The sequence below is a fragment of the Branchiostoma floridae genome, chromosome 11 (genome assembly GCF_000003815.2).
Source record: "Branchiostoma floridae strain S238N-H82 chromosome 11, Bfl_VNyyK, whole genome shotgun sequence".
NCBI lineage: Eukaryota > Metazoa > Chordata > Leptocardii > Amphioxiformes > Branchiostomatidae > Branchiostoma > Branchiostoma floridae.
The window spans coordinates 8,218,356-8,240,898 of NC_049989.1; the positions used below are offsets into that span (position 1 = coordinate 8,218,356).

At 43.8% G+C, this 22,543-nt stretch overlaps 2 protein-coding genes across 5 annotated transcripts; one reads left to right on the forward strand and one right to left on the reverse strand.

Annotated features, from left to right (window-relative positions):
- Positions 1–229: 229 nt before the first annotated feature.
- Positions 230–10,851, forward strand: LOC118425892. 2 transcript variants are annotated; one of them, XM_035835032.1, is made up of 19 exons: positions 230–374; positions 802–934; positions 1,225–1,386; positions 1,767–1,867; positions 2,196–2,351; positions 2,928–3,078; positions 3,384–3,561; positions 4,589–4,727; positions 5,510–5,706; positions 6,053–6,168; positions 6,316–6,631; positions 7,073–7,218; positions 7,638–7,775; positions 7,978–8,059; positions 8,187–8,325; positions 8,798–8,965; positions 9,244–9,352; positions 9,764–9,959; positions 10,407–10,851. In XM_035835032.1, the coding sequence occupies exons 2-19, from the start codon at positions 806–808 to the stop codon at positions 10,586–10,588; spliced, it is 2,805 nt and encodes a 934-aa protein (XP_035690925.1). In that variant the 5' UTR covers positions 230–374; positions 802–805; the 3' UTR covers positions 10,589–10,851. The 2 variants fall into 2 exon arrangements, with proteins under 2 accessions (XP_035690925.1, XP_035690926.1); XM_035835033.1 differs by having other exon boundaries at positions 9,764–9,953.
- Positions 10,852–11,318: 467 nt separating this feature from the next.
- LOC118425894 (engulfment and cell motility protein 2-like) lies at positions 11,319–21,583 on the reverse strand. 3 transcript variants are annotated; one of them, XM_035835036.1, is made up of 7 exons: positions 21,420–21,583; positions 20,258–20,358; positions 17,007–17,663; positions 16,341–16,446; positions 14,791–15,505; positions 13,568–13,765; positions 11,319–12,407 (listed from the first exon to the last, which is right to left on the reverse strand). In XM_035835036.1, the coding sequence occupies exons 3-7, from the start codon at positions 17,602–17,604 to the stop codon at positions 11,859–11,861; spliced, it is 2,166 nt and encodes a 721-aa protein (XP_035690929.1). In that variant the 5' UTR covers positions 17,605–17,663; positions 20,258–20,358; positions 21,420–21,583; the 3' UTR covers positions 11,319–11,858. The 3 variants fall into 3 exon arrangements, with proteins under 3 accessions (XP_035690929.1, XP_035690927.1, XP_035690928.1); XM_035835034.1 differs by lacking the exon at positions 21,420–21,583 and adding an exon at positions 20,792–21,358; XM_035835035.1 differs by lacking the exon at positions 21,420–21,583 and adding an exon at positions 20,621–20,757.
- Between the last annotated feature and the right edge of the window lie 960 nt (positions 21,584–22,543).

Genomic DNA, 22,543 nt, shown 5'->3' on the forward strand with positions numbered 1-22,543 from the left:
TCGCTGCTTATTTGATAAATGAATTAGATAAGTTTCCAAGTGTGCATCTTTATTTAGGGATAACATTTTTTTTAAATTAAAATGCAGCACTGTAGACCAACTATTATTGGTGAATATCATTGTTTGATGTGTATACATTTGTCTTCATAATTTTCCTAATGTCAAAGCGCACACCACATCACTCAGAATAAGTTTCGATGTAAAAGTTGACCCCCGATGTTGAGTGGTACGGCTTGCTACCTGAATACACGTGCAACATGCTCAGGTGTTTGAAACAGCTGTAAACGCGCCTTAACTAGTGGTTAAAAGGGCTGGTGCTTCATTTCTGGAGAAGGAACGGCTACGGAAGGCTGCAGTGCTCAGGAAGATACCCGGTGAGTTTGTCGTTTCATGGGGAACAAGCAACGTTTTCTTTGTTGTAGGGACGTCCTTGGTTGTAGCTAAGACAAAGCGTGTATGTATGTACTAACATGTGTTTATCCATCGGTGGAGGCTTACTTGTTGTGGACATGTTCCATATGACGGTAAAGGGTAGCCACGTGGGGACGCCATACAGAGAACTTCATGCAAAAATTTGGGTTATAGCAGCTTTTCTGTAAGGAAGCGAATGTTCGCTTTGAAAGCGATTCATCTCTAACGTTATACTGTGGATGGATTTTTTTTTCATTTCGCGTTCAACTTCACATTGTTCCTTCTAGAGTAATAAGAATAATTATTTGACATGCACTAAAAGTTACTAATGGAGTTTCCCGAGACAAAGGTAATGGATGTTTTCTCATTCTATATATCTTTCTTTGATAGCATCATGACCGCCATTCAAAGCTTGCTTGTGTTCTCCCTGGTGTCTACATTTGTGGTCCCTTTCACCGAGGGTTCGCATTTCCGAGGTGGAACCATCTCCTGGCTGCCTCTGGGGGCTCCTACAGAAACCTCAGTAAGTTCAACAGATTACGGAAACATTTTCAAAAACTGTGGTCTGCAATTTTATTCCATTGTGTATTTTTTGGCGACGCCTTCGGGGTGGAGTTGTTTTTAAAACAAGTGACTTTCTATATCAGCTAGGACATGTTGTAAGGAATTGCATTCGTCTTGGGGAGGGGGGGGGTAAATGGGCGTCCCATATTCGGGGCGGTGCCTTTAGCACGTAAACAGCCTCGTTACTCAGATTGGGTACCAACGAGCTGCAATAATACGCCAAGTTGAACCACATGTCGTGCCATGTAGGCCCGCTTTAAGTTCCACCTCGGCTGGAAGAAGACGAGTGCGACAGGATCCGGATGTGACCTAGCTGCTCTACAGGGTCAAACCCTTGTCACGACCAATGAGGATCCCTGGGAGTGCATATCCGGTTGTGCATCCTCCGGTACAGTCTTTTTGGCCAATCAGGTGAGAGAAAGATAGAAACAAATCATGCGTTAATTGTTAGAATATAGGCAGGATTATTTTGTGAGAATGTGGAGTTTACAAAAGTGTCATCGATTGGATGAACAATGAATCAAGAAGCCCTGTACTGTTCAATTCTGCCCAGTGGGTTAAGCACAGGTCATCTAGTAACAATCAGACCTATGTGTGTACATGTCAATGTCTAATAGTCTAATCTACTCTAGTATGTTCGACTCCCTCTCGCTTCTTCCTAATTGCATAAATGTATTGAACTGTATGATTAGTTAGGTTTGGTTTATCGAAGGCTGTAAGGAATATGGATTTCTCTTTGCTATTCAAGTACCTGAAGTGGGGAAATTTAACATGCAAGTTTGCGTTTTCAGGACTACATCTGTACCGAATTCAACGTAGGTCAAAACTGGGTAAAGGCTACCAGAAGTTTTAACCACGATTTTCGAAACACCCAGGATACATTCATTGTTGGGTAAGTGTTATTTTCATATCTGTTTAATAGACATCCCTTTTGTAATTTCAACGTGAAACCTCGACCGTGTACTATATACCTTGCCGAAAAGACAATGTGTTTTATTCGACTCTAATCACAACTTTGTTCTGGTTCACAGTTGCAGTCTAATCAAGCTTTTGTACAGTATTTTATTCCACATAATAAATGAAATGACCTTTTATCAACAGTCTACGAAAACTTTTGAATCGAGTCATACAGTCAGACTTTTGATTATCCATGTTGGTCAGCTAGATGTCGCCAGGCGTCGCTCTTGACCATGACCAATTCTGTACTTTTTGTCCCACAGTTATGAAAGTTGCTGCTGGCTTCAGATCCAGAATCAGGCGACAGGAGTCTTCCACAACCCTTTGATTTCCCTGCGAACGACTGTAGACCTCGGCTTTAGGTCAGACACCGGCGCCAGCAACATACCCCCAGTCGCCGGTATGCAAACAACCATTCGGTGAGTTGCTATAACGTCCTGGCTCTTGTAGCCCCGACAAAAGGTTCTGCACATTTTGTTCAAATCGTATTGAAAATGAATTCCCTTTGTCATGGAATGCTCTAGGTATGACATCTTACGCAATGTTATTCACATTCCTGTGTATGAATACTACAGATTTCGAGGTACTCGATATCAGAAGTAGATTTGACTATATCTTTAGACCCAACAGCTCTCATATGATCATAATGCCAAGATAGGTGAATACATAAAAGGTTGCTTTGTGATTAGACAAGATTATGGCATTCGCTTTTAGCCTCACCTGATTGCATAAAGTTTTTTTATCCTATATTCTTTAGTCAGTAGAATTTTAAGATTTACTCTGTATCCTTACTTTGTAGCTCATATCTGACCATACGAGGGTCACTGTACCTTTTTGTCGTGTCAACAAAGCCTGTCATCTTCTATCGGCATAATCGTTAACTTAATATAATTTTTCGGTACATTTTCAAATGTTGCAGAAATTCTGTTATTTGACTTCGTGGCCCGATTTCCGAGTTTGAAAATAAGTGTTCTTTTTCGTTTGGCTTCTATCAGTGTCATAAACGGGTGTCTAGGACCGACCAACCCGGCTGGCAAACTCGGCGTGATTGATATGGACGGAGACACGGTGAAATGTCGCTTTGCCCAGGGAGCGGAGGAGTGCGGGGAAGCGTGCGACCAGTTCCCGGGACTAGTGTTGAACGAGGTACGGTCACCTCGGTCGAAATCATCCTCGTGTTAACGTCAAATGAATATCGCACCGACTTGCAAAATCATTTATAAGACTTTTCACGATTCCAAGTACGTATGCGCAGTGAAGTGCATTGTCACGCAGCCTCCGGAAGGGAAACATCAATCTAAGCGTGGTCAGACTCCCCTGGTCAATTTACCGATTTCTTTTCCGAATTCTACGATCCCCACACCCCGTAGGAAGGCTTGGTGGAGGCCATATAACCCGTGTACATATATAGGAATGCAAATGCGAACTATGATTTCATACTGTTATTTCAGGACTGTTCGTACGCGTACAGCGGACCTACTTCCATCACCATTAGTTCGGGGACGTCTCTGTTCTTTGTGGTTGCCGTCATGGTAGAAGATTTCCCCGTTCAAACCATCTTCCGTCACAACCAGGAAGTCCCGACAACACAAGCCCTCAGCAGCATTCCCCTTCAGTTCTTGATAGAAGGTAATCATCTTTCTACTTGACTATAAATGTTGATTTTTCAAACAGTTTTGATAATGACGAGATAACTAGGTAGTGTAGGACTGTATTTTGAGTTTCACTCCGCCAGGTTTGCTTGATATGTGCGAGCACGAAGTTGATGTAAATCACGATCACAACTTAGATACAGTACACAACTTAGATACGGTACACAACTTTATAATAGATACAGTACACAACTTAGATACGGTACACAACTTAGATACGGTATACAACTTACATACGGTACACAACTTAGATACGGTACACAACTTAGATACGGTACACAACTTAGATACGGTACACAACTTAGATACGGTACACAACTTAGATACGGTACACAACTTAGATACGGTACACAACTTAGATACGGTACACAACTTAGATACGGTACACAACTTAGATACGGTACACAACTTAGATACGGTACACAACTTAGATACGGTACACAACTTAGATACGGTACACAACTTAGATACGGTACACAACTTAGATACGGTACACAACTTAGATACGGTACACAACTTAGATACGGTACACAACTTAGATACGGTACACAACTTAGATACAGTACACAACTTAGATACAGTACACAACTTAGATACAGTACACAACTTAGATACGGTACACAACTTAGATACGGTACACAACTTAGATACAGTACACAACTTAGATACAGTACACAACTTAGATACAGTACACAACTTAGATACAGTACACAACTTAGATACAGTACACAACTTAGATACAGTACACAACTTAGATACAGTACACAACTTAGATACAGTACACAACTTAGATACAGTACAATGTTGGCTTTACAAGCGTTTGATTATGGCTAGCAGTTATATATTTACGTTAAGACCACAGGACTTAATCTTATGTATGACATCCGCTCGTGCTTTACACCATGTATGGTCTCTTATGCACTCATCCCCCTGGGAAAGAATATGCAATAAAGATTATTATCATATGTATAACGTTAACGTTGTCTTTTCTATGTAAATTCTAGTCAGAAATAACCCGGCTGTTACCTGCGGCTCGGAGCCGGTCCTTACTGGTGCGACCCCGGCTATAGACACGTGTCTGCCTATCCCTGCCCAAGTAGAGTACACCATGACCGTAGAAGCTACACCTACAGCACCTGCCACGTAAGATTTCAACTTCGATTATTTTACTCAAGCACTGTGGACACCATTCTATTATATATCTGTAATTAATGACTGTGACCTAGACGATATCGACTGCGCTCCAACCTCCTTACACAATTGGCTAGTCTCCTGTCTGCTGTCTGCAGACGACGTTGTGATGTTCTCAGAATCTGAGACAGGATTACAATATATATAATGCGCACCTGACAAGTTTAATGCCTTCTGTATGAAATGGAAGATCAGATGAATCTAAAGAAAATTCTCCTTGTAGTTTTCTTTAGCACTGTTTTCAATGTAGTGTTGGAAGGGAGTCGGTCTGTTGACATCATTTAGATCTTCTATGAGACTGTCAAAAGGCATAGCAATGCACTTTGTCCCAGATGTTTGATAGATTGTTCCCTTACTTTATTACATCGCACACTGTCACAACTACCTCGCTTTGTGGTATACATGCACTCTATCGTTCACTTCTCCTCATTTGATGGTTTCGTTTTCTGTATATACAAATTGTGTAGCTTTTGTTTCTTACATTTCAATTAATTGCAAATGCATTGTACGGACTCCATCACCATCATCATGAAGAATAGTGAAACAACAATATGGACCGCTAATGACGATCCAAAGAAAACAAACAAAAGTATTTGATTTCTCTTATTCGACTACTTTTCATAGTATTTCCTCTACGCATAGAACAGCCAAAAAAGTCAACAATTTTGTTTGAATGCGTATGTATAATGTTCTTCGGTGATCGTGAGAAAAACACGCTTTTGTTTGTTCATCAGAATTGCTGAGATTAACCTTCTCGGGCCGAAGGGCATGACAAAGAGCGCCCTGACGACCACAGGTGACGTCACATCCACGACCATCACCTGGACCGCGGCACAACTAGGGCCCAGTTACCCCAGTGTCGTCTGTTTCTACGCCGAGGACTCCAACGCCCTTCAGTCTGAGAGAAGATGCGTCTCCCTTATAGTCGGAGGTATGGCTGTCGACATAACGGTAGTTTTTTTCAATCGTTTCACATTACCCCCACCTCCTCTAAACTATGTCTTATTCGGCTCATTGATAAAACAATTTAAATCTTGAATATTGCGATGTGGGCCAAAAAGCAGTTACTCAAGCAACTGGATATGATTTCGGAAACGGTCAGCCATTTCAGACACCATCCGATGTCCTTCGTCAGTGACACTGACACTCATTTCCAGTTGCTTGAGTAACTGCTTTTTGGCGTATCTTATCACCTGGATGTCTAAACGTACAATGTGCGACTAGGTTTATATGGACAAGGTTGCGATATTGATATTTGACGTTGTTTTGATGGTTAGGAAGCATCACGCCGCCTGCTGTGGACGCACCCACGCTGATTCCTACTCCCGGTGTGAAACCGGCAGACTACCCGTGTGACACCGCCCTCCGCTTCAGCGCCACGTTCGACCAGCTGGTAAGTACCTTCCAAACGACACGCGCATAAGCGCACTGCATGATGTGTGCCGTCAGGAGTCGGTCAAGGGTTACCGGAAGTCCATACCTGTTGCCGTCCAGATGCTCTATACGTTTGTATCTTAAACTTTTATTTTGTCTCCAAAAGGTACTACCGCCGACAGCGGACGCCTTCATTACCTTCTACGACTCCACCAACTTGGTCTTCTACCAACACAACACGAAGATTCCGGACGGACAGCCGGCACCATCCCAGTCTAACACCTACGTTTTCGACGTTCCGGCGAACACTTTTCTCCCCCTGGGGACCTACACTATAACCATGGATACCGGCGCTGTGGAGGGCGTGACTGGGTGCGGGGCCGGGGCGGGCGTGCAGAGCGCCTCGTACGAGACGGCCGGAGGGTCCTGGGGTTTCACCTGCAAGTTCTACGTACCTCCGCCGGTCACCACCGCTGCGCCTGGTAAGGTTTCTTTCTTCATTCCAGTTTTTCCGACTGTGCGAGACCTAACTGCTCACCCTGTCCGACAAGAACTCATCCATTGTCTTTCTATAATACACCACCACTAGTTCTACTACTTGTCGGAAGGCAAACTGACCACCAGACTCCTTTAAAAGGCTACTTGAGGCTAACATAATGTGTCACTGTAAGCTGTTGACAGCTAGACCGATATACTCTCCCTGTATGACAAGTGCCCGGTGTGCGTATCGAAAGGTCCTCGGGGAGACCTGCCCCCCTGCCTTGGCTGCCGAACAGATTCTGCCGGCCCTGGCTAAAAGTCTGGTTTCCAGGTTATGGCCTGTGTAAGTCCTGCCAACAGTCGGGATCCCATGTTTATAGTGACAGTCGACGATAGTGCTCTTAACTCTTCTGTTTTGTTCCTATGTTACCCAACCATTACAGCGCCTCCACCTACAGCGGCTCCGCCTGCTGGGACGACAGCAGCAGTGGGTGCGACACCGCGGGTGGTCGGCACCCCTCCACCGGGAAGCCTCCCCACCATGCCCGTCACCGCCATCGTGGTAACCTGCTCTCCTACCAGCATAACGGTACGGCAACTCAGTTGTCATATTCTCTTGCTACGTTTCAGACTTTTATGTAACATTTTCAACAACCATGTTCTTTTTTGATGTTACACTTGTTCTTCTGTCTGTTTGCAAAGTTTGCTTATGTGACTTGATCTTCTGTTGTGATAACTTTACTTAGCGACAGCAATAAGTGTGAGAAAACTCCACTAACTCCACCTGTTGAACTTTTCACGTACTGCACTTCACATCTTTCTATTGCATTATGATACTAGTAAGTGTGCCTGGCGACAGCAATTTGATACTGTGAGAAAGGCACTAACGTTACCTGCTGAATTTCTCGTGTACTGGGATTGACTAATCTACTAGTAATACTCCAGTCAATATTATTTACCTAGACTATGGATGTACAATTTTGTAAATATGCGTTTTGGCATTTTCAGGTTACAATTCCATTGTCTGAGATTAGCGGTGTGAACGCAGCTGATATCCGGTTCCGGAGTGCACCCTGTTTACCAGTGGTCTCCGGCGACTCCGTCAGCATCACTACCGGATTGCAGGAGTGTGGCAGTACCATGACGGTACGTAAGGGGGGGGGGGGGTTCTGAACCACGTAATGTTTCATGGTGGTCGGTGTCTTTCGAGCCAAGCGTAAAGTGGTCAATTGGTAGTACCTATCGTATCTAAGAATTTACATAACCTTTCATCTGTGCTTGTTTAGAACTCGTGATTCACTTCGTAATTTCAAGTTCGACCTTCTCAAGTTTCCTTGCTTATTTTTAGACCCAGGGAGATGAACTGGTCTACGAGAACGAGATTCATACGGAGTTCACGGGCGGCGTCATCAGAGGCAACAGTGTGGATGGTAAAGAACTGTCTTGATTTCAGGATGAATTTGTCTCTGAAAGTTATTGCAATGGTCTTGAACACAAGAACAGTAGTGTCACTATTTTGAACAGTTTGTTTGAAAACCGTTGTTTTGTACTGAATAGGAAAAGCCGAGTGTGCCTACGACAGTAACACCGTGGTGACAGGGAAACGTTTCAGTGCGCTGATGGGCTCCATATTTGGCAGGAGAAGTACCGGTCAGTTCGACTTCTCCTTAGACTTCTACACGGACAACACCTTCAGGTGAGCGGACCGGGACGATCTGTTCAGAAAACCATCACGAACGTTCACCTTCTTGAAATCATTAAGTAGTTAGTAAGGTTTTTAACTACCCATTTGAAGAGATTGATTTCGTCAGTCTAGTTCACTCGCGATTTCCTCGATGACCCGTCTTAGGACTCTTGTTGTGCTGAGCCCATATATATGTATATATAACGCCTGTATGTGGGGGTCCAGTATATTAGGTGGGCTGGGGCATTCTCACTTAAATGTATCATACCGCAGTAAACCGCATCTACTGTGAAGGTAAATCTGCAGCAGCAGCAGCAGCACAGAATAGGTAATGTTTCACTGATCTAAAAAAAATTGGCAAAAAAATCTTAGCAAGGCAATGACAGACTATGCTCTCAACATTTGATGATTGCAGGTTTGCACCTTGGGTCAATGAGTGACGCTATCTTTTGATTTTGATACGTTTTCTTGTTTGTGTCTCCAGCACTGCCTTTACCAGCTACCCCGTGTCCTACCATCCTAACCAAGAGATGTTCATCGGAGTGAAGCTGGTCTCGGACAGCACGGATCTCGTGGTGTTGGCGGACAACTGCAGGGCGACAGCCGGGGCCGAGTGGGACAGCGCGCCCAGTTACATCATCCGTGAAAACGGGTGCGAACTTTGTGACATTATCAATGCACCGCATAATAGTGCTTGCGTGTGACAGTTAACCATTAAATTGCTTTAGCCATAGGAAATGTGTGTGATGGCAGTTCCCGAGTGGTACGCACGGAGGCGTTCGCTCATAAACTAGCAAGACTTCTTATCTGCATGCGCATACAATATTATTCTGGTCATACCAAGGCAATGAGATTTAAGGCATGGAGCCATATAAAAACTTACTTTACGGTTACGATCATTCTTGCAAAATGTTTGGTTTCTTTATTCAGCTGTAACAAAGATCCCCTCTTGACCTGGTATGAACCCACGGACGCCGGCCGAGCTGCCCGTGAGGAGAACTTCGGCATCGTGGTGTTCCGCTTCCCGGACTATTCAACGGTACGCTCATTTTGTCTTTCTTCGCCAGTGGCGAAACGACTTGCCATTTAGCGGAACGACTTGCCATGTAGCAAACAGCGTTTGTAGCGAAACAACAGGCGAATGTGCTTGCGTGACGAAACGTCCGGTCTCCAAAACGTAGTTATCGAGTAGAATTAATGTCCGTTCTTTTAGTTACAAGCAGGACTTGTACTAAGTTGTAGTTTGACAAACCAATTGTACAAGAGTAGTGCGTATTCTTTTAACCTTAGTGACGATGTAGTATAGAGGGAGTGGCGAAAACGTTCAACATATTTGAAGCTACCCTTTCTTCGCGAAACCTTGACACGGACATCTATCATGTGTATCTTGTACACGAGTTACAATGTGTAACATTAGTAATTCAGTTTAGCTGTTCTATTCCCCGTACAGTTGTATATCCATTGTGATGTTGTGGTGTGTGCCGCGGCCGATGCCAGCTCCTACTGCGCCACCGCGCCCGCTAACTGTGCCGCCGGCAGAAAGCGGCGAGACGCCGACGTGCTGGACAAACAACACCGCTTCCAGGTGACGAGCGGTCCGGTCAAGATCATCAGGGACGATTGGAGACAGTCAGAGAAAGGTGAGGGTGACCATTTACTACTAGTGACACGTAATTGTGCACCGCCTACCGATACATAGAAGAACTGTACCAGACAAAGTCGAAGCAATATGTAACGTTATATTGATGGGTATAGCACTCCTCACGTAGATATTTTGCTAGTTGGCCATTGATAGTAAAACAATTGACAATTATTTTTACGGAGGCTAATTGCAAGTACATAGAATACATGTGACAATGAGCAGTTATAAACATTGTCAGAAGACGCTACAAATACTAGTGTTGACCATTTCTAAACGGGTTGCTTTTTTGGAAGCAAATATGTAAAGAAGGAAGATGACAATCCCCACTTTCAGCATTAATTTCAGGATACTAGATAGATCATGCATGTATATTGCAATTCATCGACAGTGATGTTATGTCTATAGGCAAAGTCTGCAATCCCCCATTGCCTTTTTTACTCATTGTTTGCAGCAAACAACTGGAAGGAGGCGGTTTCGGCGGTTGTTTCCCCTCCAGTGCTCGGTGTGCTGATGGTGTGTCTCGGAGTCATCTTCCTGTCCGCGGCAGTGTCGTGTTACTACCTGCGCCGCTACCAACAACTCTACACCACGGTGTTCGAGACCGACCACTTGAAGCCTTCAATACTATCATAGAATAAAAAGTTATAGAACGTGCGAACAAGTAACTTCGCCTCTATTGTATTGTAATGGCTATTCTAGCAAATGAATCGAAATATTGCAAGAAATTCAAATTGACGTTAAAAAAAACCGTCCACTCTCAATTCAAATGATCAAAGGCATCTTCGTCGTTTGTTGATGAATTTCTGTGACAACCATATACGAGGATATAAATATTGAAAGATTGAATTTCTGTGACCGTATGAAGATATGAATATTGAAAGATTACTGTATTTATGACAAGATGGTATCAATAAATGGACTCAGAATTCAATCCACGTTTCTCTTAATTTCTTTCTGCTTGATCGTCTGAACTTAGCTGAGATACGGTGCTGAACGTGCAAGAATGTTTTGTTAGAACTCGCGTTTTCAGGAAGTTGAGGGTGGCGGTAGTAAATGTTAACGTTTAGACGGGCTAGAAACAGCCCTCTGACCACGCCAACCCCTAGACCATTGATTACTTTCTATAAAACATTCAATAACGTTTCATTTGCAACGTAATTACCATCTTTTCTCTCACCTCACTACCGTTTACTTTACAAAATATTAACCGTTGCGATGAGCTAAGAACGTTGAGACAGAAGGCCTCAACTTGATGAAATACTCAATATTTGACATTACTTGGGAGCTAATGATTACAACATGAAAGAAAACTGAATATATAAAACTGTTAAAAAGAACACATCTAGTGCCACAACACATCCAGTGCCACAATCATAGTTTTAATTTTTCTAATTCCTAGACATAGGGCTGGAGGACCGACATGCTGGTAACGTCTTTGACAGGCATGCCTACATCTATTGCAACACGTCATTACAATACTGTACTTGGAAAAATACTTTTTTGTATAAAACATTAAGAAAGCATTTGCATGGCATTGTCGACAAAAGCGCCATTGACATAGCTTTGTTCATACACATGTGGCATCTAGAAGGTACATAACGTTACATTTGGAGGAAAGCCTGTTACTAGTTAGTTTGTTAAAGCACATGTCTAAAAAAAAAATCAACCAACATGTAGAAAGATTCTCCTGACGTCGACGCGTTTCGTTTTTGGAAAGTCACGTGACGTAAAAGTGAGTACCTGGCGAAGACCGAAGACTTTGTCGAGACTTTGCGTGGCGAGCGTTTTTCTTTGTGTTCAAAGTCACTTCAAAGTTTTTTGCAATCAGTCATATTGTTGAAGTTCATCAGAACGGAGGGAAATTGGACTCATCGTCAATTTTAGTGTTTAATCAAGTGTTTAATCATTCGCAACAGAAGTTATAATCCTTGGGATCTTCCGGGATCGGTGGAGGTTCGTTTGGTACGGGGATTCCCTCAGTGTCCAGCAGGGCCAACTTCATCTCCATCCCGAGAAGGATCTCCATGTCCTTCTGCGCAAGCTCTGACGTCATTTCCTGTTCCAGGAGCGCCCTGATACCGTCCGTCCACAGGTCGTAGATGTAGTCATTTGGCGCCAAAAAGTTCAATGACCCCTCGGGGTCGTAAAGGACTGAAAAGGCGAGCGGCGCCAAGCTCTCTTTCTTCTCCTTCTTTCCTTCCTTCATGATATGGGGACACTCCTTACCCACAGCTAGTCCCTTGATGTCGGCAACAGGTAGCATTTCCGGTAGCATTTCTACAGGAAGCGGAGGTTTCGCTGAGTCGGAGACGTCACCCCAGTGTAGGCACTTGTGGTTAGGCGCTAGGCGGCAGTACCAAAACTTGTCCTTGGACCTTCTAGTCGTGACCTTGTTGAATATCGTCCCCTCGACCAAGGCATTGAGACGATGTTTCTTGACCAGGTCTAAAACCTGGATAAAAGACATTCAATTAAAATAAATCATCATTGTAATGCACACTATCTAACTACAAATAAACCTGTTGGTTTTGGTTTGATATTATGGAATTGCTCGTAGAACACTTCATTACACGCATTAATTTGTACGATCAAGGTAACAACATTTCTTGGCCTTAATGCCTTAATGTTCTGTCTACATTCTTTCCTATCGGCCCTGTTTCATTTTTCATTTCATTTCGATCGCTTCGAACTGCCTACGCCCCTGAGGAGTGGCCAAAAAATGATACCGACAAGATGTCGTTAAGGGAGTGGATTTTATATGCCCATGTCTCTAATGTAAGTAGAGACAGCAGCAACCCTCTTCTATTTTAGTAATGAACCGCCCCCGTTCAACATGGAGTAGCGCAGCAGTTCATTCATTAAAGGTTTGTCAAGCAGAACCAGTGGACTGATAGATCTATCAAAAGGACAAAAGCAAAGGTCAGCCTCTTTAAAAGAATGGTCCCGGCCCATGAACCACGATGTCACTCGCTCTAATCTTTCAGCTTCTTCTTTTGTTGCAACCGCATCATAATGTAACCTGAATACATAATTACTAAGAACGATCTACGGTGGAAAAGAGGAGAAAATGACTTCCATCGATTTTTTCTCGGCAGAGCAATTTGTTTTTACGTGCCTTGCGTTTCGTACTGTTTGTCGTAAATTTGATCACAAAATATAACACAGAATTCTACACGAAGGCATCGTATGCATTTGTGCTGAATATCAGAGATCAGGTACATTTTGCTCAGTATCCATAACATACATACACCTTGATTGAAAAAAGAAATTGTACCAGACGAGTTTCATATATAGCTATAGCACTGAGCAACACACCCACAAAACAAAATTTTCGTACGGTTAATTTAAGTGAACAGGTATACGGAAGGTGTATAAGTTTGGGCAATGTGACTTTGTTACAGGTTGCTGTTATTTACAATTATAAAAAAGATCATCATTGTCATAATAGTTGCATTTCAGCATTTATGTGAAGGAGGGGGAGAATTTTCTTCTGGCGTGACTAAAATTCAGTCAACATGGTCATCCCTTTGTAGCTACTGATTGCTGTATTCGTAGACAGAGTATAACATCGCTCTACCCCCCTCCCCCTTCCAAATCCATACATACACATACCTCAGGTCGCTTGTCCTCCCGAAGCTCACAGAAGGGTTCTAGATCCGTGTTAGTTTCCAACATGGACGCCCTCCTGTCCTGGAGGATCTTGATGATCTGATGATAGTCCAGCTCCTGTAAGATGGCGCGGAAGCGGTCCATGGTGTCGGGTTTTTCTGACAGGGCGAGCGTTATCTGCTCTCTCACCACGTCCATAACCTGTCACATACGCATGGAAGAAATAGGTTTAATGATTTTTTACCATCATGTGAACGATACATACACCCATCAATACAAATCCAGGAGAAGGACTCGACGGTTATAAGTACAATATAATAGACCCGGCCGAAGACATATTTTACAGTCTTATAGTGAATGAATACGCGTACGGCCATTTCATTCATTTATCTTACTCTCTACCAGGTTGGCCACGCTGGCTATTATAGGGATAATAATTTGCTAGGGGAGTTTTTTCGGCAGCTGGATAGACTGTAAAAGAAAAACTTGGAAACTTATTTGTCCTTGCTGTGAAAAGCCTTTTCCTGCACATTCTGGGGCAAATTCTGCCAATAGACTTACTAAGATTGAAAGAAATGTCTATCAGTGAAAAATGCAAATCAGCCAAGCCTTTGAAAAAAAATCTTGGACATGAAAATGGGGACCTTCGAGCGTAAAAAAAGCGGACCTTTCAGCGTGTGCGTGGGTTCTTCCGAACTCCCCCCCCCCCCCCCCCCAGGCTACGGGGATGCTCTGATAGGTGCTGAGTGGAGTAAATACGATCAGGCAGAACTGTGCCATTGTTGTCGGTCAAGCACAGGACTGGGAGATTCTATGGTATTCTTTTGTTACGACTGTCATGTGAGAACTCACTCAAAGAACCCGTGATGAGCGGACGGGAAGAAAAGAACGATGGGACGCCGGACTGTCCGCTGAGGAGGATAATAGAGCAGCATATATGTACTATCTCCAACCCGATAGTCGAAAGGAGGTTAGTACAAAAGCCCTTAAGCACAGCACTTGAAATATGATTGGAAAGTGGAAACAGATTTTTTGTGGGTCCATCTATAAGTAAATAGATTTTCTGTGCATATATTTTTAAAGTTTTTTTACAGACTATGAAACCAATGTCGCATTAATTCTGTCGTAATTAGGTATGAAAATACCTTGAATAATGCCGCACGAACAAAACTTTGATATTTGACTTATAAATATGTAGTGGGTATAATTGCTTATTTAAATGTCACCTTGTCATAGTCTTCATCCATAGCTCGCATCTCTCGCCAAGTCTTGTTCAGAAGTTGGATGCAGAGACAGAATAATTCCTCTAGAGGGCTCTCTTGGGTGAACAGCATGGGGTAATATTCAGTCCCCGTCTCAGAGGGGAGTTCGCCGATCTTAAGCATCTTGCACAATAGTTTGGTCATATCAATGGACGTCCGTGCGAACGGGCAAACGTAGTTGTCTTGCCTACACGAATTCTCCAATACAAGCCTAGTAAACGAGTCGGGATAATTCGCGGCAAAGTAGACTATGCAATCCAACGCAAGGACCCCTGGCGGTCTCTTAGCGAAGTCCATCAAGGGGTTTGCGAGATTCGAGAATCCCAGTTTCTTGAATTCGACTTGCGCTCTGTCGGAGACGCCTCGGCCTTTCCTCGCCTGTGTTCGTGCATTTCCGCCAGGGTTCGGCGTGGCGAATGATTCCGAATCGCTGTCTCTCCCGAAGGCGATTTGGGAGAGTTCGTACAGCTTTTCCAAATGGGCGGTGTCGCTCGGGTTGATCTTCGTGTACATGCGGTCTTCGTTCAAGTTCATGATCAGGACCTGCAGCACGTGTAGCTGGTGAGCCATCTCTGAGGAGACTTCCCGCCTGCCCCTGATGATGTAGTTAAGCATGACGGCCCGGATGTACTTGAACTGTAGAGTTTCTCCGATCTCTCTGGCCTTGACCTTGGAGGACCTAGACAGATAATGACGAAAAGAGATAAAGAAGTCCTCCTCTTATGATTTCAAACATTGTTATGATTGTACATTTTAGGGGGAGTGGCTAGCAGAAGGGTAACGCGGCGTCAGCCATGTCAGCCGAGTGCCTTCTCGCGTTTTCAGCTTAGCACACCAGGTCACCACTATTCTTGGAAGAGACGGCCCAAAGAAACTAACTGTCTAAGCACACCAGTGAATGGTTTGACGACGCCTGGGCTTCCCCCATACACTGATAACTGAACTCCATTCTAGTAGTGTCCACGTCTTCAAGAGTATATCATAAACGACACCATGGAGCTCGATAAAGACTTTAACTGCAAACCAATTATGTTCCTGCTATTAACACAACTGCAAAACACAATTCATCATGATATGATACAAGCCATATAACAATAAAACACTGTTTTTCTCTCAGCCCACAAACCTGAAGTTCGACGCTCAAAATAACAGATTGACGATGCTACACATTGTCTGTTTTATCTTCTGCAAAAAAGTAAAGTACTCTTCAGAAATTTATCTTACGCTTATCTAAAACAAGTTGCCTCAAACCTCTTGACATTCAAACAGAGGTCTTACAAAAATCTAGCCCTGTATAAACAGTTGAAAGATTTTAGGCTCGTAATCGCCCCCTCTCTCAACTCGTAGTCCAGTAACCTTTAAACAGATCCCTTCAGAGCGATTCTCTTATCTCTAAGCTTACCAGTACCTCCTGCTGCCCCGAGCTAAGTACCAGTTACTTCAACAACAGTGATCCCTGGCGTCACCGTTACCATGGTGACGGCTGTGAAACTGACAGTCGTGGCGGTCCTTACCTGAGCCACAGCGCGTTGATGAGCGCCACGGCATTCAGCTGGACCTCCGGGACAGGGCTCTTAAAGTGCACGGTAATCTCTTCAACCGTGATCTGGGCGGAAATCGCTGCAATATAAAACGTACATAAAACCATTAAAAACGGAGCTTTAGGTTTTCTTTGTTTTACACACAAGAGATAAATGTTTGATAAAGCCCTGACTGTGCATATGTCCGGGATTTGGATATGGTGTTATTTGGTGCAGTCGTGTAGCGTATAACTATGAATTATACTGAGTATAAAGGTTTCTGTTGCAAAGTTTCAGTAATATAGCCGTATCTCAGTAATATAACCGTTTTTCAACGATACAGCCAGATCAACTTCTCCATGTGCATTTCTGTCTAAAAGCGCGCGTAATGAAAAGGTACGCCAGTGCTAGTACTTGTATTAATGGACAATATTCTCATAATATTTCCACCCGAATTATCCTCTTTAGCATGGTGTGTGTGTGTGTGTGTGTGTGTGTGTGTGTGTACGTGTGTCTGTGAGTGTGTGTGACTGTGTGTCTATGTGTGTGACTGTGTGTCTATGTGTGTCTGTGTGTGTGTGTGTGTGTGTGTGTTCGAGCACTGTTTGTTTGTTTGAGCTCCATCATTTAAATCTCAGCTGTCCATTCATTACCGCATACCTTTGTAGAGATCTTCGCTACTTAATATGGCACATTCCAAGATAGCGAGAGATCGTTGCAGGATCATAGCCTCGGCGGGAGTACTCCTAAGGACGTATCCGATTATCTTCCGTATAAAGTCGTCGCTGAACTGTTTCCACGGAAGGATGCCGTGGTCCATGAACTGCAGAAATGCTGTCAGTATGTACGCCAATGCCTCACCCGTTGCCGTGCCCTCTACCACCATGTCAACTAACAAGGGCACGCCATTCCGGTACACGAATTCCGTCGCGAATGTCGTGTCGGACGAACCGCGAGCTAGCTTCATCAAGGCATCTTTCGTCGGCAGGACGAGAATCTCGCGGACCGTCTTGGACGGGGATGTCGTCAGACGCAAGATGGCGCCGTTTTTAATCTCTGCGCGGTTCTTTTCCGTTATGTACGCCTGGGATCCGTCCGAATACTGCAGGGCGTATTCCTCTGGGCTCTCTAAGCCCCAGTGATCACATAGCTTAGCAATGATGTCCGGTAACGGCCTTCGTTGGTTAAAGTCCAAGAACTGGGCCACTCTACCGGGCATCTCCACCGCCAGCTTGACGATATCCTTGGAAACCGGCATGTCGTCTCTTGAAGTAGTCTTATCCCGTCTTGCTACAACACTTAGCTCCCCATGTGTTTCTGGAAGATATGAGAAATAAACAAACCATTGAAAGGTCACACACACAAGATGACAGATCACTACGTACCAAGCTACATATATCACAAACACATTGACAGCAACAATATAACCACCGAAAACCAACAGCTTTGATGTATTTTACATGAAAGCATATGCGGGTTTTGAACCTGGTGTAATTGAGGGCATTCTCAGAAATGGTTACCCATGAATAAGGGCCGCGGGACCCATCCACAAAAAGACACACCGGGGGCGAGAGCAGAATATTCACGGCTATTGACAGGGAGGTCTAGACTAGAGCCCTCTCTTTGATGAGGACTTATGACCCCCCCCCCTAGTCCCAGCCCCTGTCAGTTACAACTTACAAAGCAGACAGTGTGTCGGACATAGCTGAGCATGATTTCGTATACATCACATCATAGAATATGAAGATTTATATGTTTTTCACGGCATATGTTTTATGGCCTTGAAGGACTTTGGAGAATAATCCATCATGGCCTATTCTGTATTACATGTTTCGAAGAAAAGGATCATACTGTCTTGTCGTATGAGTGTTTTTCCTAGAAATGTAAGAAAAAGCCACGACCTCGATTCAACGAAGACGTATAGAGGTGGTCAGGATGATTTCAAAACGCTCCCCGTATTGCGATAATTGCCCGTATGTGGGGGGAAGTGTAGTATTTGACTTTCAGCTGCAATGTTTGTGGCATTGATATGAATAATTAGACAGTGGTATATTTGAATTCGAATAGGAATTATTCATAATATCTAGTTATCATTATCTGAATATATCAAAACAAACTGCTTCATACAATTAACCTAAAAGTAATGTTAACTTTTGCTTAAAAAAATTCATTCGCCCTATACTTTCACATTTTTCTGGCCAGCAAATATCACTTTTTTTACACAGGCAATTGAACGAAGCATCTTTGTCCACCAATGCCCAACCCTATCAACAACCCTTAGTGGTTTGTCCCCATATGGTAAGTTTGGCAAGTCTTGATCAAACCCACACTCCATAAAGATAATGGCTTGTCCCTCCCCCAAGCATCACCGTAAAACCGACTTACTTATACCGTAAAAACGTTCTGTGTGTAAAACGCGTTTACGCACATGTTTCACCGGCAATCGTTTGAAGCATGTCTAAGCTTACCACGTTCTAAGAGTCCGAACGATTTCCACTTAATAAGCCATGTTTAGGATATCTGTTCCCCGCATGGTAAAGTCTATGATGAACAGATTTGTACAGAAATGGCACCAAAGTATACTGATTACAGCTGCTTTTAAATTCATTACCTACCACCAAAGAAAAAACACAAACCATTGCTCAATACTGGCAATCGTGTTTCATTTTTTTTAGTCTGTACGTTCGTCTGTTTGAAATTTATTCATCCCACCATGTTCTGTCTACGAGAAAGGGAAATATATTGTTTTTATTACTCATTTTATGGATCGGGTGTACTCAACCAGACAGCTTGCACAGATGGTCCTTCCGTTAAATCAAAATTTCCCCCCAGAAGTGAGATCTCTATCAAGAAACAATTTCTGGTATCATCTTACAAACAGATGGGGTTGGGTGGGAACGCACGTACTTTGGAAGTCACTGTTTCAATGGTCATACAGGCCATCTTCTCGGGTCGACCCATACAGGCCAAAATACCCTCAATAACATTTCCCACCACCTGTCTTCAACAGGGACTAAGGCAAAATTTCTACGGGGATACAATGGTCCTACAACCGAGGAACTGGCCTCTGTAGTCCCTGTTATTCTGGTATTGTGGCCGCCCAGGCTAGCAGTAATCGGCGTTACGACATCTGGACCTGGACCACCCGAGTTGTGGTGGGATATCTTCATTTGCAGCAAACAATGTCGTATAATTCATACGTCTATCAAATGATCATGTCTAGACCTTATGTCGAATTCTATAAAACTCTTATTTCGCACTAGAAAATTAATACTGAATATCAGTTGTAGTCTGCACCCACTAACCACCCCCCACCCCCAAGAAAAAGAAAACACTGAAAGAAGTTCGTCAAAAATCAACTTGAACTCACATCTAGCATTCCTGTTGGCACTGTCACAACACGACTATGAAAACTCTGAATTCGCATCATTACCGGAATGAATTACTGCTTCGCATTTCCCCAGCGGGATATATATGTATTACTGGGAGCTGTCGCTGCCAGCTATAATTTAGCTTGCTTGTAGTTATATTAAACAATAAAAGGGCACTGTCTGTAGCATAGTTATCTACATACATTAAGGGTTGATGTGATTTATCGGTATAGACGTTGCTTAAACTTTTTAAGCTCAGAGGACATGTTTTGTCGCCCTCTTGGCTCACATGTATATTCTAAGCACGCGTCTGTTTAGTAAACGTTTCCTTTACCATGTTTAGTAAACGTTGATGAAAATTCTCAAATTTCTTTTCTCGATCCCGTGTAAGTGTATTTTGTATACATGCCCTTTGAGAAATAACCATAGATACTATGATCCCACAGAAAATACTCTCTAAGACTTGAACATTCCTAGCCATAGATATGCTACAATGCATCGCTGCCTATAGATGTAAACAAATAAGACAACCCTTATTACCTTTTGTGCTGTTTTCTCGTGCTGTTGTGTCAGCAAAGGAAAGATTCAGTCATTTCCCCATCTTCCCTTCTGAGACAATACCGGACGGATGTGTTCAAGTCCTGAAACATCAACAAGAACCAAAGTTCTGAGAAAAGGAGAACCCTTTATGTTGAAGTCTACCTCACTGTGCCCTGTTGTAGAAATGCCCTGTTGTATTATGTCCAAGGCGTACACCAAACATAACGTAATTAGCCGGTACAACGACTATCTTTGTGAAAACGTAACCCCGAGCTTCATATCCGGATAGATCTATACACAGCCACGGTTACACGACAGATTCAGACGAGTTTTCCCTGTCATGTGTTACGGTCTGGTACAGACAGCTGAGAGAAGCGAGGTCATCCCCAGAACGGTGCGAACAGCGCGGACGGTCCCATGCAAAAGAACCGCCGGCCCACCCTCAACCAAACCTCGATACATCTGCTCCTTCAATCACAACAGGGGCTACGATCTACAAACATATGCCGACTACCAAAACAACAGACCACCTACCTGACACAGTCGGGCAAAAACACAGAATAGACGGGCGTACAGGACACTCAAGGACACTAGAATCAACCCCACTACATGAAGGAAGTCACCCAGCACACGGAACAGTCTATGACGGCACTAGGGGTCGCTATTCGCAAGAATTCAAAACTTGTCCTGTCGGGTTGTCCGCCTGGGGCGGTCAGGCGGGTTCCCTTTCGCCCCTCGCCAAATAATTTGCAGTTGTTGAAGCGGAGATAACGAGAGGAACGAGGATGGAATTTCTGGCCTCACGCCGGTCACCATAAAACCCTCTCTTGCAGCTGAAGGTTTTAAAGCGAGCTACATATACCCAGTACTTCTGCTATATCGATCGTGTTCGCGCCTACATAGGTTTGACCTTATTTTGAGACCACTCTCCTTGTACAGAGACCACCCCCTTTCCTGTGGGTGCCGCTGCAGTAATCGAAATCGCAGCGGCCAAACAAAACTTTGAGATTAGGGATCCCCACGGAATTGTATCAGGCGCTTTTCAATATTTTTCCAGATTATCCATAAGTTAGGAAACCTGTTTACAAATCTCCGTCAGATAAAGTATTCCACAGACTCTAGACGTTAGAGGATGATTGAAAGACAAAGATTCTATATCTACCCCCTCTCGTCCCGAATGGCTCAATCATCCCGAGGAAAGAACTTCACCGCTGTACGAAAGAGTGTAAAGGTCAAAGCGGTCACGGTCATGTTTGTCAAACCTACATAGTTGTCTGGCATAACATTTTGTAATACGTGGTGATACTTTAGAAACCAGCGGGGGTGGGTACAGTCGTGCTGGGATATTTTAGGAATCTGAGCCGCATTTGGCATGTTTCTGTTTTGGGGCTTACATGTCGGAGATGAGACGTGGGGGAGGGTGACCAGGTCAACCATTAGTTGTATCAAATGAGTCGATGTTATAGCCTGGCCATCATCCTATTTCTAATGGGGCTCTTTCCCCCTGCGCGAGGAGCCCCGGTAGAACTAGAAGGCCCTAGAATGGTACCCTGGCTATCGATATCATTGTGTTTGCAAATACTAAAACGACAGAATTAGGAGCATGTTCTTAGTATCAAAGAGAAACATAAAATCATCATTGACTAGCTTGGATACCAGACCCCAGCCCGCTCTCAAAAATATCTATCGTGTGGGGAAATATTTTTGTGACCGGGCTGGGGCCTGGTATTCAGGCTATTCCTGACTACTTGATCTAGAAACCTCAATGTTTTTGACATACAAAGCATGACTTGAACTTTGTTATTAATTCGTGTCGTGCTTATAATCATTTGCAGTGCTTTTCTTATGATACGTATATGATGCTTATTCAAAGTACACAATACTTCCACCCTTTCAATGTATTCGCGGTTTGTTCCTAGATTCGGACAAGGATATAACGTCCTAATTAAAATGAGGAAAAGTCGCGCTAGAGCTGTGTGGTAAACGATGTGAGTAACGTCACGGATAAATACAATATCAATAACTGGATAGGTCGCCTCATCTCCTCCCAGTTCTCTGTAGGTCGTTGGTCGGTAATAAGTAGTAGCCATTGCGGAATTACCCTGGGAGCCAGACAGGACTGGGTAGCTAGCGAGTTTTGTTCGGGGACCCAAGGCAGTCAGCCCGCAGATCTCACATTAGTGCTCCGGGGGAGTTTAAGCCTTTTGAAGGGTAGATAAACTGTCCTAGCTGCCCGATCCCGGCTGGCTCCCAGGGTATTGCGGAATCGTTTTTCCCCATTTGTCT